The sequence below is a fragment of the Lampris incognitus genome, chromosome 3 (assembly GCF_029633865.1).
Source record: "Lampris incognitus isolate fLamInc1 chromosome 3, fLamInc1.hap2, whole genome shotgun sequence".
In the NCBI taxonomy this organism is placed as follows: Eukaryota; Metazoa; Chordata; class Actinopteri; order Lampriformes; family Lampridae; genus Lampris; species Lampris incognitus.
Window position 1 is genome coordinate 102,319,550 of NC_079213.1, and position 15,582 is coordinate 102,335,131.

At 44.3% G+C, this 15,582-nt stretch overlaps 1 protein-coding gene across 1 annotated transcript; it reads left to right on the forward strand.

Annotated features, from left to right (window-relative positions):
* The first annotated feature begins 2,756 nt into the window (after nucleotides 1-2,756).
* On the forward strand, nucleotides 2,757-14,887 carry dnase2b (deoxyribonuclease II beta). Its single transcript, XM_056276426.1, has 6 exons — nucleotides 2,757-2,859; nucleotides 3,142-3,316; nucleotides 10,019-10,097; nucleotides 10,736-10,897; nucleotides 12,087-12,284; nucleotides 14,527-14,887. Exons 1-6 carry the CDS (start codon nucleotides 2,786-2,788, stop codon nucleotides 14,859-14,861), a joined length of 1,023 nt encoding a protein of 340 aa, XP_056132401.1. The 5' UTR covers nucleotides 2,757-2,785; the 3' UTR covers nucleotides 14,862-14,887.
* Nucleotides 14,888-15,582: the final 695 nt, after the last annotated feature.

Sequence of the window (15,582 nt, forward strand, 5' to 3'; positions counted from 1 at the left end):
TCCTGTGGGGGGGGGGCCTCTGGTGACCCACGACCTCCAACAAACAAGTGTTTCATCAATACTAAGAAGAATTCAAACAAATAAACACAAGAGTGGCAGTCAGCCAATGTTTTATATTCAAGTTTCAAGATTCTTTATTTGTTGCGTCTCATTATGCAAGTACAAGAGAGTAAAATTCTTGTGTTTCAGAACAAAAAAGCAGTAATAATAATAATAAATAGTGTGGGGTGTATGTAGGGTGCTGTGTGTGTGTGTGTGTGTAGGCCCAGCCTTAATAAAGGAGCATATGTGTATGTAGTTGTTTGTCTATTTGTGTGTTTGTGTAAGCCAAGCTACATCTGTGTGGGTGTGTTTGCATGGAAATCCGCTGAAGACCATAGGTCAGTACCAATCAGTCCGGCACCAGGCTTAGTGTCTTTAATGTTCTTTGTTCAAAAGCCCGGTTGCTTGGTGGAAAAAGCTGTTCTGGAGCCTACTGGTCCGGGCTTTGAGGCTGCGGTACCAATTGCCTGACGGTAGCAGCTGGAACAGTCCATAGTTGGGGTGGCTGGGGTCTTTGATAATCCTATGGGCTTTGTGCTGACACAGCATCCATTGTATATGTCCTGGATGGAGGGAAACTCACATCCACTGATGTCCTGGGCCATCCACACAACCCTCTGCAGCGTTTTGCAGTTGTGGGCAGTGCAGTTCCCATGCCAGGCGGTGATGCATCCAGTCAGGATGCTCTCGGTTGTGCCTCTGTAGAAGGCCCGTAGAATCCTGGGCCCCATGCTGAACTTCTTCAGTCACCTGAGGTGAAAGAGGCGTTGCTGTGTCTTTTTCACCACATGGCTGGTGTATTCATCTCAGGTGAGGTCCTCGGTAATGTGACCACCGAGGAATTTGAAGCTCTTGACCCTCTCCACAGCAGTCCTGTTGACGGTGATGGGGTCCAGCCTCCCCCCTCTCTTCCTGTAGTCCAAAATCAGCTCCTTGATTTTGTCAACATTGAGAGAGACATTATTCTCCTGGCACCACTTTGTTAGACCGTTGACCTCTCACCTGTGTGCCATCTCGTCATCGTTGGTGACCCTTCACCGTCGTGTTGTCAGCAAACTTTATCACCAAGTTGGCGCTATGTGTGGCCATGCAGTCATGGGTGTACAGGGAGTAGAGGAGGGGACTCAGGATGCAACCCTGGGGGGCTCCTGTGTTTAGGGTCAGAGGTGCAGAGGTGTTGGAGCCCATCCTTACCACCTGGCGTCGGCTCAACAGGAAGTTCAGGATCCAGCTGCATAGGCTGGGGTTGAGTCCTAAGTCCCCAAGCTTGGTGTAGAGTCTGGAGGGGACTACGGTGGATACGATATGTATATGGTGGGTATATCTGAGTCTAGTAATGATACTGCCATTGTTGGAGTCCTTAGAGGTACTATATGTAAAATTCTGATTTAGTCATAGCTAAAAAAAAGAAACATATCAAGGGTCTTTGGACTGTGGGAGGAAACGGGAGCACCTGGAGGAAACCCATGTAGACACGGGGAGAACATGCCAAGAGAACAGTCCAAAGACATGAAGGTCAGGTGAATCGGCATTACTAAATTGTACCGAGGTATGATGTGTGTGTGTGTGTGTGTGTGTGTGTGTGTGTGTGTGTGTGTGTGTGTGTGTGTGGGCCCTGTGTGTGTGTGTGGGCCCTGTGTGTGTGTGGGCCCTGTGTGATGGCCTGGCGGCCTGTCTAGAGTGTCTCCCTGCCTGCCGCCCAATGACTGCTGGGATAGGCTCCAGCATCCCCTCGACCCTGAGAGCAGGATAAGCGGTTTGGATAACGGATGGATGGATGGATGGATGGATATCAGGGGTTTGGAAAGGCTCAGTGTATGCATACTAAATAGATGTAAATACGGAGTATGTAGCTTATAGTTACTAAATGATCGAAACCATCCCATTATTTTTTTGCGCCTTTGTCGTTTCCATGGAAATGATCAGCCAGGGGAATGTGCGCCAAAGCAATATGGCGGACAGTGAAGCGGGAGGATCATACAAACCAGCGCTACTCAACCATGTGCCATAGAGATGTATGTGCACACGAATCGATATCACTGGTGTAAATAGCGCGCCTATGACAAATTTGTGATAACAAGAAAATATGAAATAGCGGCTCTCTTCTACAGAGTATTCATGTTAAGAATGATGTGATTAATTTGGTATGGGTTTGTTTTAAGGGTTAAATACAGCTTCTGCTGTACTTCAGCTATCAATAGCAGACTGTGGTTGTGCCCACAGGCGTGAATGTGTTTGACTGTGTGAGAGTAAGACAGAGAGAGTCCAAAAACATAGATAGACAGACTGATGGATCGATGGATCGATAGATAGATAGATAGATAGATAGATAGATAGATAGATAGATAGATAGATAGATAGATAGATAGATAGATAGATAGATAGATAGATAGATAGATAGATAGATAGATAGATAGATAGATAGATAGATAGATAGATAGATAGATAGATAGATAGATAGATAGATAGATAGATAGATAGATAGATAGATAGATAGATAGATCGATAGTAGTATCTCTTAAGTCTCTCTTCACTGCCAGGGGGTTTCCCTGTCATGTGAACAGATTTCATGACTTCCTGTTTTTTAAATCCCTCGCCAGCGGTGCCTTTTTCACTTCTCAGAGTTGCTCAGTCATAAAACAGAAACTGACCAAAGATTTTAATTCCCCTTTTCTTCCGCATGTTTCATTTCAGATAGTTGGTGAAGATGGCAGCAGTGTTTAGCGTATGGCTGGGTGTTATCATGGTTTCACTAAGTTGCACAGTATGTAGGACAGAGATTTCCTGCAGAAATGAAGCCGGTGAGCCTGTGGATTGGTGAGTTGATTTTTTTTTTTTTTTTAGTAAATTGATATCGTATTTTTGACCTTTGTACTCAATTGTCATATCACATCAGCGTCAGGATAAAACAAGAGTCACTTTTGTTATTTCCAGTGAGGTCCTTGAATGTTCTTGTGTGTCTTTTTGACAAGCAAACAAGAAGGAAATGGAAACCTCCAAGTTTCGTGACCATTTTCAACTATGTTGAAAAATGGATCAAGACCTATGAGCAAAGTGACCTCTTTCATTCTACCAGAGTTTCCCCTCTTACTAATTCAGGTTCATTATATACAAACTACCCAAGTATATGATTGGAGAGGTGGGCAGTGGGGTGAACTACATGTACCTGGACTCCTCTGTGGGGAGCTGGAGGAAGAGTAAATTTGAAGTCAACACAACCGAAGGGGCCATAGGGAGTACACTGAGGCAGATCTACGAAGGACAAGCCTACAAGGTGAGACTGTCACTGTGTGTGTGTGTGTGTGTGTGTGTGTGTGTTGGTTGTTGTGATGGTGTGTAGATGGTGTGTGATGTGGTGGAGACGCATGCTTGTACTAATGATCCCAGCAGCTATGCTGTCTAGAGCGTGGCTCCTGGTAGGGTCACCCAAGGCAGATAGGTCAAGGGGGAGGTTCCAGATGAAGCGTGATCCAACAAAGACCTCAACGGTGGAACTGGTGGAAAATGTCACCAGGTCACAACGGCAGTGAAGGCGGATGAAGGCTGCGACTGAGGGTGGTCCCCAATCGTCTTGGTTTTCCATGCCATTAGACTCTGTCCACCCCCTGCCAAGGACCGTGTGGTGGCTGCTGGCGCATCAGCCGCTCCATGTCAAAAGGTGTCACGCGCAGGCGTTCTCCCACAAGGATCAACCCATAAACATCCAGGGTCAAAGCCCTGCGGTGATCAGGAAGAGGTGACGGGGGCAGGACAGTGAAATCTGGCAGCCCCTAGCCACAACCTGACACACAGGCGGTGGGTATATGATCAGTCGCTAAGCCCTGGGACTGAGGCAGAGGGGCTTCTCAGCTGCTGCACCCATGACTGAGCAGCCCTATCTGCTCTGCTCACCCCAGTTGAGGAGGGGGCTAGAAAAGGTGCCCTAAACATAGTCTGCCTCATACCTCCAGTCTGGACTACCACATCCAGAGGGATCACCACCATGTGGTTTTGGAACCTGGAACATACAAATCCTGATGGACAGTCAATGTAGCAATCGACCTGAACGGTGTACTGCCATCATCACTTGAGAGCTGAGAAGATTCCGGATCGATATTGTCGCACTCTGAAACCCGAACTGGCCGACCAAGGGCAGCTGAAAAACAAGAAGGGTGGTTGCACTTTTTTTTTCTGGAAAGGAAAAGCAGCCGATGAGCTGAGGCTTTGCCATCAAAAACAGCCTAATTTGCCACCTTGCTGAGCTTCCTCTGGGCATCAATGAACACCTGATGACAATACAACTGGCGTTTGTAAATAACCAAAGCATCACTGTCTTCAGTGCATACACTCCAACACTTGACTCACAAGATGAAGTAAAGGAGAGCTTCTATGTCGACCCGGACAATGTCCTCACCAAAGTCCCCAAGGAGGATAAATTAATCCTGCTTGGACTTGGAGATTTCAATGCGCGAGCAGGAGGAAATTACAATTTGTGGAAAGGCATAATTGGGAAGGAAGGAGTTGGAAACACAAACTCCACTGGCACCCTGCTGCATTTATTAAATAAAACTCGAAGCTTTTGATTTTCATCTTACAGTGCACTTTAACTTTTAATCTCTTTTCATGTTTTCAAATGTCTTTTTATTGCCTTATGTTGCTTCTCTTAATGCATTTTATGTTTTATGTAAAGCACTTAGCTCATCTCTCAAAGGATAGAGGGATTGTCTGTAGATAGTGACTACTACTACTTTCGGCTGCTCCCGTTAGGGGTTGCCACAGCGGATCATCCGTTTCCCTTTCTTCCTGTCTTCTGCGTCTTCCTCTGTCACACCAGCCACCTGCATGTCCTCTCTCACCACATCCATAAACCTCCTCTTTGGCCTTCCTCTTCTCCTCTTCCCTGGCAGCTCCATATTCAGCATCCTTCTCCCAATATACTCAGCATCTCTCCTCCACACATGTCCAAGCCATCTCAATCTTGCCTCTCTTGCTTTGTCTCCAAACCGTCCAACCTGAGCGGTCCCTCTAATATAATCGCTCCTAATCCTGTCCTTCTTCATCACTCCCAGTGAAAATCTTAGCATCTTCAACTCTGCCACCTCCAGCTCCGCCTCCTGTCTTTCGTCAGTGCCACTGTCTCCAAACCATATAACATAGCTGGTCTCACAACCATCTTGTAAACTTTCCCTTTAACTCTTGCTGGTACCCTTCTGTCGCAAATCACTCCTGACACTCTTCTCCACCCACTCCAACCTGCCTGCACTCTCTTCTTCACCTCTCTTCTGCACTCTCCGTTACTTTGGACAGTTGACCCCAAGTATTTAAACTCAAATGCCTTTGTCACCTCCACTCCTTGCATCCTGACCATTCCACTGTCCTCTCTCTCATTCACGCATAGGTATTCTGTCTTGCTCCTACTGACTTTCATTCCTCTTCTCTCCAGTGCATACCTCCACCTCTCCAGGCTCTCCTCAACCTGCACCCTACTCTCGCTACAGATCACAATGTCATCCACGAACATCATCGTCCATGGAGACTCCTGCCTGATCTTGTCCGTCAACCTGTCCATCACCATTGCAAACAAGAAAGGGCTCAGAGCCGGTCCTTGATGCAATCCCACCTCCACCTTGAACCCATCTGTCATTCCAACCGCACACCTCACCATTGTCACACTTCCCTCATACGTATCCTGCACCACTCCTACATACTTCTCTGCAACTCCTGACTTCCTCATACAATGCCATACCTCCTCTCTCGGCACTCTGTCATAAGCTTTCTCTAAATCTACAAAGACACAATGCAACTCTTTCTGGCCTTCTCTTTACTTCTCAATCAACATTCTCAAAGCAAACATCGCATCTGTGGTGCTCTTTCGTGGCATGAAACCATACTGCTGCTCGCTGATCGTCACCTCTCCTCTTAACCTAGCTTCTATTACTCTTTCCCAAATCTTCATGCTGTGGCTGATCCACTTTATACCTCTGTAGTTGTTACAGTTCTGCACATCGCCCTTGTTCTTGAAAATCGGTACCAGTGTGCTTCTTCTCCACTCCTCAGGCATCCTCTCACTTTCCAGGATTGTGTTAAACAATCTAGTTAAAAACTCCACTGCCATCTCTCCTAAACATCTCCATGCCTCCACAGGTATGTCATCAGGACCAACTGCCTTTCCACTCTTCATCCTCTTCATAGCTGCCCTCACTTCCTCCTTGTTAATCCACTGAACTTCCTGATTCACTATCCCTACATCATCCAACCTTCTCTCTCTCTCATTTTCTTCATTCATCAGCCCCTCAAAGTATTCCTTCCACCTTCTTACCACACTCTCCTCGCTTGTCAGCACATTTCCATCTCTATCCTTGATCGCCCTAACTTGCTGCACATCCTTTGCAGCTTGGTCCCTCTGTCTAGCCAATCGGTACAAGTCCTTTTCTCCTTCCTTAGTGTCTAATCTGTCATACAACTCACCATACGCCTTTTCCTTTGCCTTTGCCACCTCTCTCTTTGCTTTACGCTGCATCTCCTTGTACTCCTGTCTACTTTCTTCATCTCTCTTACTATCCCACTTCTTCTTTGCCAACCTTTTCCTCTGTATAATTTGCTGTACTTCCTCATTCCACCACCAAGTCTCCTTGTCTTCCTTCCTCTGTCCTGATGACATACCAAGTACCTTCCTAGCTGTCTCCCTCACTATTTCTGCAGTGGTTTTCCAGCCATCTGGCAACTCTTCACTACCACCCAGTGCCTGTCTTAACTCCTGCCTGAACTCCACACAACAGTCTTCCTTCTTCAACTTCCACCATTTGATCTTCGGCTGTGTCTTCACTCGCTTCCTCTTCTTGGTCTCTAAAGTCATCCTACAGACCACCATCCGATGCTGCCTAGCTACGTTCTCCCCTGTCACCACCTTGCAGTCTCCAATCCCTTTTAGATGGCGCCTTCTACATAAGATATAGTCCACCTGTGTGCACTTTCCTCCACTCTTGTACGTCACCCTGTGTTCCTCCCTCTTCTTGAAATATGTATTCACCACAGCCATTTCCATCCTTTTCGCAAAATTGACCACCATCTGTCCTTCCACATTTCTCTTCTTGACTCCATACCTTCCCATCACCTCCTCATCACCTCTGTTCCCTTCACCAACATGTCCATTGAAGTCCGCTCCAATCACCACTCTCTCCTCCTTGGGTACCCTCTCCACCATGTCGTCCAACTCACTCCAGAATTCTTCTTTTTCAACCATCTCACACCCAACTTGCGGGGCATATGCGCTGATAACATTCAGCAATAAACCTTCAATTTCCAGCTTCATACTCATCACTCTGTCTGACACTCTCTTCACCTCCAGCACGCTCTTGACATACTCTTCCTTCAGAATTACCCCTACCCCATTACTCCTCCCATTCACACCATGGTAGAAGAGTTTGAAGCCACCTCCGATACTCCTGGCCTTACTCCCCTTCCACCTGGTCTCTTGCACACACAGTATGCCTACCTTTCTTCTTTCCATCATGTCAGCCAGCTCTCTCCCTTTACCAGTCATAGTGCCAACATTCAAAGTTCCTACTCTCACCTCCACATGCCTACCCTTCCTCCTCTCTAGCAGCCTCTGGACATGCTTTCCCCCTCTCCTTCTCCTTCGCCCAACAGTAGCATAGTTTCCACCGACACCCTGCTGGTTAACAGTACCGGTGGCGGTCGTTGGTAACCCGGGCCTCGACCGATCCGGTATGTAAGTCTTATTTATGATCCGCATATTTGATTTGGCAAAGATTTTACGCCGGATGCCCTTCCTGACGCAACCCTCCCCATTTGTCCGGGCTTGGGACCGGCACTAAGAATGCACTGGCTTGTGCATCCTCAGTGGCTGGGTTTGTCTGTAGATAGTGAATTAACTGAATAAAATATCTTGAATTCTGGAGTAAAATAGGAAGTGAAATTATCATCTTTGAGAAGAGATGATTGAAGTCTCCAGTGCCTTGACAATGCCCTTTCCTCAGAAAGATAATAAACCATACATAAAGGGGTGTGGTCAGATAAGATGATGCTACCTATGGTACATGACAGAACCAAAAAGGTTTTTGATGAAGGCATGAAAAAGGTAATCGATTCTAGTATAATTTTTATGAAAAGGTAATCGATTCTAGTATAACTTTTATGGGGTGCAGAGAAAAAAGTAAACCCTGAGTCAGTGGGATGGAACCCCCTCCTTACGTCCGAGTACCCATTGTCATGACATATAGAAGTAGCACCCTGGCTTGCTTTGAAGGAGGAGAGAAGCCATGTGGAAATTTATCGAGAGGGATTAAGATGGCAGTTGAAATATCCGGCAAAGGAATTCTCAGATGCCAGTTCAGCAAACTCTGCAAAGGCCTTAGAGAGAAAATCAGGGGAATAACCAGGGGGGCAATAGAGATTCATAAGTGTAACAGCCTTACCTGAGAGTACCCCCATGACAACCACATAGCGGCCTCAACTGTCTTTAACACAGTTAAGGGGCCTAAATGCAAGATTTTTATTGACCAAAATGGCCACATCCCTACTAAAAGAAAAATATGATGTTGCAAGAACCTGCCCCACCCAGTTCCTTTGCAGTTTGACATTGTCCTTGTCCAAGTGAGTCTCTTGGAGGAAAGCAATGGAAACATCCTCTTTTTTCAGAAATGTCAATACTGCCATTCTCTTGGCAGATTTTTGAAGACCCCGGATGTTCCAAAAACAGGGCTTAATGGTGTTTAAATTAGACGTGCCTATGAGACAGTCACTGCGTTTACATGCACAGTTAAGTTGAGCTACGCTTAAAGCTCGATTAGGCCATGTAATTGGACTACTGTCGTTGTCCCTGTATACAAGAACCGGAGGAGACTCAATTTATTGACGGAAGTTTGTCCAACCCTGGTATGGCTGGTGGCGATATGCCCCCTTTCAGCCCTTTCAGCTGGTTGCTACCCCCCCCCTTTCTCCCCCCCAATTGTACTTGGTCAATTACCCTATACTCTTCACATCCGGCTCCCCACCCGCAGACACGGCCAGGCGCCCGACCAAACAAGAGGTAATACGGGGACTCAAACCGTCGACCCCCATGTTGGTAGAATAGACCACTACACTACCCAGGTGCACTGCTGCTTTCTATTGGACCTTCTTCCGGTTGACCTATTGCGTCACATACCAAACAAGTGAAAAACAAGTTTGCAAGCGGAAAAAAGAAAGGAGGCACAGGAGATGACTGGCTTGGTGCGGGTGGTGATTTGAGAATGATGCCTGAACTTGAGCTGAATTTTCTTCCTCCTGCTTCTCACGTCTTTTTGTGACAAATTTAAGCAAACTGCTTTGTTTCGCCATGGTTTTTTTCTTAACCTACATTACAAGTAGCTAGCTGGCGGAAAGTTGGCTTCTATTCCTCTGTGCAATGTGCACCGAGTGAAAGAGGAGGGGCTGCTTACAATCTGGCATTTGTGAAGTGCACTGCCGCTCAAAAGATCTGGCATATCATCGTCATATGGTAAACAAGAAGCAAGGAACAAGAATTGTTTTATTTTTATTGTTCGCGTAGTCTGATTTTTGAAACAGTGTTCATTGACTTCTATTCACTGGATGATCCAGCAAAAAAGGAAGCCTCCTGATTGGGTGGGCCTGAGTACCAAGTGGGTGGGCCCAGGCCCACCTAGGCCCACCTGCAGCTACGTGGCAGTAATATTATAAATCATTCATAACTTCGTTTTAAAGGTGGTTTATTGTACAGTGGTACTGATTCATCAAACCCCTAAACCGTCTGTTAATGCAGAACTGTATAACAATGTAACCTATCTATCTATCTATCTATCTATCTATCTATCTATCTATCTATCTATCTATCTATCTATCTATCTATCTATCTATCTATCTATCTATCTATCTATCTATCTATCTATCTATCTATCTATCTATCTATCTATCTATCTATCTGTCTGTCTGTCTGTCTGTCTGTCTGTGTAACATAATGTAATGCATCTCTCAGTCTAACAGCTCCGTCTATGCCTTCTACAATGATGCACCACCAAACCTGGATTACTTAAAAGGATACGGGCATACAAAAGGTACTGTCTGGCTATCTTATCTATCTATCTATCTATCTATCTATCTATCTATCTATCTATCTATCTATCTATCTATCTATCTATCTATCTATCTATCTATCTATCTATCTATCTATCTATCTATCTATCTATCTATCTATCTATCTATCTATCTATCTATCTATCTATCTATCTATCTATCTATCTATCTATCTATCTATCTATCTATCTATCTATCTATCTATCTATCTACCTATCTATCTATCTATCTATCTATCTATCTATCTATCTATCTATCTACCTATCCATCCATCCATCCTCCCTGTTGGGCCTCATGGTTACATCAGAGTTGTCAATGTCATATTTTAGTAATAGACCAATGCTCTTGTGGTGTTTAAGGAGAGTAAACAGAACAAAGAGCATCTCTCTGATAACACCTGTTGACTCTGGACCACTCACTAACCTGACCTGCCATAGCCTACCTACAGTGTGTGTGTGTGTGTGTGTGTGTGTGTGTGTGTGTGTGTGTGTGTGTGTGTGTGTGTGTGTGTGTGTGTGTGTGTGTGTGTGTGTGTGTGTGTGTGTGTGTGTGTGTGTGTGTGTTGGTTGTTGTGATGGTGTGTAGACGTCATGCATTTTGCTTATGTACTTCCTGGTAGGAGTTCTGCACTTGGACCGCTCACAGGGCTTCTGGCTTTCCCACAGTGTTCCTCATTTCCCCTCCTTCCCAGAGCAAGGTTACCTTTACCCTTCCTCTGGCAAGGTCAACGGCCAGACAGCTCTGTGTGTGACCTACAGCTATGGACAGTTCCCCCTTATCGGTGAGTGAATGGACATGAAGCAACAGGCCTCAGATAAAGAGACTTACAGCAGCTCAGAACCCACAGCAGCTAACTCACAATTTACAAAAACCAAAGATGTAAACACAGCAAAAGGCAACGACTGTCAGTTTTCTATTCATAGATAGGGTGCGGAAACATATCAAGATATCTATTTGCTGATATGAGACTAGATGTGTTGTGGGATTGTGGTTGTGGTAATATGGTGGTAAAACAGCGTCGTGGCCCAGTGGTTAGTGCTGCCTCACAGCAAGAAGGTCCTGGGTTCGAACCTCGGGGTTGTCCAACCTTGGGGATCATGTAGGTCCTTTTCTGTGTGGAGTTTGCATGTTCTCCCCGTGTCTGTGGTGGGTTTTCTCCGGGTGCGCCGGTTTACCCCACCATCAGGAAGACATGCATGTTAGGGTTAGTACTCCTGTCTGTGCCCCTGACCGAGGCATGGCAAGAAGAACTGGAGTTGGTCCCCGGGCGCTGTACGACCGCTGCCCACTGCTCCTAGCTACACAGCCAGGATGGGTTAAATGCAGAGAAGAATTTCCCCACAGGGACCAATAAAGTATCTCAAATCAAGTCAAAATAACTTAAATGTTGTCATTCCCGGGTCTTAAAGGCTGCATTACAGTAAAGTGAGACACTTTTCTGAACTTATGCCACTGTTTTAGTGAAATGAACAATGAATGCTTCTACCTGCTTGTTTATCATATACATCCACATTACTCATGATCATTTATCAACATTTTCTGCTGTGTACATATCTTATGAAAGAACCGAGAGTCATCCACTAAATATCACCACGTTATAGATATCGAGATGTTCAGTCAGAAATATTGTGATACTTGATTTTGTCGATGTCGCCCAGCCTTATAGTACATGTTTTTACACACAAACCTGCAGCGCAGCTGACCTTTCAGTGTTGTCACGAAGACATGTCGTGGAAGCTTGTTTTTCCATAATGCAGGTAACATTTAAATGTAGTTTTAGGATTTTGTGACAACGCTGAATCATCTGATATTGATGAATATCACGATATCAAATATCACGATATGTTTGACTGAATATCGTGATATCGATAATGTGAGGATATTTTGGGAATGATTATTGTTGCTGTTAGTGTCGCTCTGACATGTTGTGTCATATTATAGTAATTATTATCTCTCCCCTGCCCACGCAGCCCATCAGATGGCATACCTCTTCCCACGTCTCTATAACTGCTCGGTGCCAGCTCCCTTCCAGACCGACCTGGCACCGCTGGCCCAGTTGTGTCTGGGCTCCAAACCACCGCTGATCTCCAATAAGAGACTTGAACATCTTATTTCAGCCCAAGGGGAGAAGTTTGTCAGTTTTGCCAAATCAGAACACTTTGTTGATGGTAAGGAATTTTTCATGGACATTACAGTTAGTTATTCACATCACAGACCCACAGCAGATGATGTTTGGTGTATTGCAAAGTTTGCTATGAAGCCAGTGTTGCATTGTGGGGATACACAATCATTATGGACATATATCACAAAATGTCACTGAAGACTCCATACTTACTGCATAGACTTTTTAATATGATATGAACATAATATTTGGTCAGTACTTTCACAGGGTCCCCATAGGTACCCTCCCATGATGCCTGTCTAAAAGGCACCATGAGAGGGTTCTAGATCATGTTTGGTGGCTCAGCATCAGGTCTTGCTATGGAGGCATGAGGAACTGGGGTTTTTTTTAATTATTATTCTTTGCAATCTTGAAGAATAAGAAGGTATAGAGATGTATGGTTCAATCGGACTGAACTTGAATTGTAAAAAAAAAAAAAAAAAAACAACTGGTACCCGCATCTGCTTTTTTTCTTTTCTTCTTTTTATGTTACTTTCTTCGTGTTTATCTTTTTCCAAGTTCCATGATTTAGTTCTCCTGGTGCCTTTAAGATTCACATCAATGTTGATGTTCACTGTGATAACAATATATCTATATATCAGCATATATCAATATATCAATAATATATCAATAATAATAATAATCAAATAATATCAAAAAATAAAATATCACATATTTCAAGCAGATAGTATTATTTCTTTTATTGCAAAGAATTATCTCAAAAGTAACAAAATATATTTCAAATAGAATAATAATAATAACAATAAATAATACATTTTATTTGTGGGCACCTTTCAGAGCACTCAAGGACACCTTACAGAACACAGTAAAAACTAGCAGCACTGTATCAGACAGCATAAAATCAATAAAAAGCAGGGTAGACAATAAAAAGGTAATACAACAGATAAGTATAAAATCATCATCTGCACAAAACGCGTGTATCAGACTAATTATGCCAATTTGAAAAGGTACGTTTTGAGATGGGATCTGAAGGTTGAAAGCGAGTCAATGTTGCGAATTTAACTTTTGAAACGATTAGCTGGGGTGCAGAATCCCTGGCAGCACCCCAGACATGTAGACAGTGTGACCGGTTGGTCAGTTTCGTGACGACCACTAGAGGGCGGAGTTGAACGACACGTCATTATTGGCTAGTGCAGTAGGACAGACACAAACATCTCTATCCCTTATAGATTAGTTTGACATAAATCATTGTTATGCAGCATAATAATGGCTTTAGTGTAACCTAAACACGTGGTATTAACTTACTTTAATATGAGAGACAGAGATATGTGTGACTTATTATTATGCAAAGTAAAACCCTGGTTTATAAATCACCTTTTTAAATATCAGGGCTCGGCAGCATGGGAATAAAGATAAACGTATCAAGGTATTGTATCTGGTTTTAAGTCTCATAAGTCTTAATTCCTGACATTGCTGGTAAAATTTTCTTTCCTCATTAACAGATATTATCGCTTGTTTCAAGAAAGTGTACTTGTTTCATGATTGTGAGACTATAAGGGACTTTCAGGAAAAGAAAACAGGAAACAAATCTTGAAAGAAGAAACGATTTAAGATGATCTTCCTTTTTTTTTAGAGTAAATGTCTAGAAACAAGTCCTGTTATCATGAAACAAGTACACTTTCCTTAAAATAAGTATTAATATCTATAAATGGGTGAGAACATTTTACCAGCAACACCTTGAAATATGCATGATGAGAGTTAAAACAAGACGAAATACCTTGATAAAATGTTCTTTTTTTGTAGTTTACAACTGTGAGAAGGCGGTACGGTGGTTAGCGCGGTGGTTAGCGCGGTCGCCCCGGCGTAGTCCAACCTTGGGGGTCGTCCTGGGTTGTCCTCTGTGTGGAGTTTGCATGTTCTCCCCGTGTCTAGGCGGGTTTCCTCCGGGTGCTTCAGTTTCCTCCCACAGTCCAAAGACATGCAGGTCAGGTGAATTGGCCTTACTAAATTCTCCCTAGGTATGAATGTGTTGGCCCTGTAATGGATTGGCGGCCTGTCCAGGGTGTCTCCCCACCTGCCGCCGAATGACCGCCGGGATAGGCTCCAGCATCCCCGTGGCCCTGAGAACAGGATAAGCAGTTTGGATAATGGATGGATGGTCAACTATGAGGCCCTCCCAAGCTCTGATTTATAAAAAGGTGTGGTTTTACTTTCAATGTTAATGAGTCAAATAGGTAAATTAAACACCAGCATGGTTAGCAGTTAGCTTAACATGGTCTCTTTTCCAGACATCTATGTGGGCTGGGTGGCTCAGGCCCTGGACACCGACCTGCTGGTGGAGAGCTGGCAGAGGAGAGACTACGAGCTCCCCTCCAACTGCTCCCTCCCCAAACACGCCATGAACGTGAAGCGGCTGCGGCTCCCGGGGCTGGTCCTGTTCAACTCCCACTATGACCATTCAAAATGGTGCGTGTCCCGGGTGTACGAGGACATGTGGACCTGCCTGGGGGACCTGAACAGGGAGAAAGCCCAGGCTTGGCGGGGGGGAGGTCTGCTCTGCAGTCGCAACCCGCTCATTTACAAAGCCTTCCGACAACTCGTGGACTGGTACATTAGCTGCTAGATGTGTGTGTGTGTGTGTGTGTGTGTGTGTGTGTGTGTGTGTGTGTGTGTGCGAGAGAGAGAGATGACTCAGGAGGTCTCCCTTTCTCATGGATGAACGGGAAAGCATCAAGTTTGGGTCAAATAAGACAAGAGAGGCAGCAAAAGCCAAAAAACAAAAAACAAAAACCAAAACAACATAATAACACAACTTCTATACAAACCACACGGTGTGGGCAAGGACACCAATCAAAAATAGTGCTCTGTATCTCAGTAATGATGACAAGAGAGCACCAGAATGTAACACTGCAAATTAAAATTATGATAAAATACTTTTAAGTGTAAACAGGATCTAGCTTCAGGGATTTCCAGAATAAGGCTTTCTACAGCATATTAACTATCATACCATGTTACATCATACTATACATTATACTCTCAAATGTTATGCTTTCATTAAATCACACTATCATACTGCTATACATTATAATTTCATTCTGTCATATTATTATCATACACTATCACAGGCTTCAGTAACATGACTGACAACAGAGATTTTGTTATTCAAGCTTCCTTTTTACTACTGATGGCCTCTATAGTGTGAAACCAGAAAGTTTCCCACCATTATTCCCAGTATGTCCATGGTACTTAGAGTGGAAGAAATGAACTAAATTGTAATTGAATTGTGTTGACGGATAGCAAAGGATCATGAGGTTTAGTTTGTTGTGTTTCAACCAAATGTTCAC

Coding starts and splice junctions, on each gene's coding strand:
- dnase2b (XM_056276426.1), top strand. CDS start 2,786: ATGGTTTCACTAAGTTGCACAGTATGTAGGACAGAGATTTCCTGCAGA. Junction 3,317..10,018: donor ACGAAGGACAAGCCTACAAG/GTGAGACTGTCA, acceptor TGCATCTCTCAG/TCTAACAGCTCCGTCTATGC. Junction 12,285..14,526: donor ATCAGAACACTTTGTTGATG/GTAAGGAATTTT, acceptor TCTCTTTTCCAG/ACATCTATGTGGGCTGGGTG.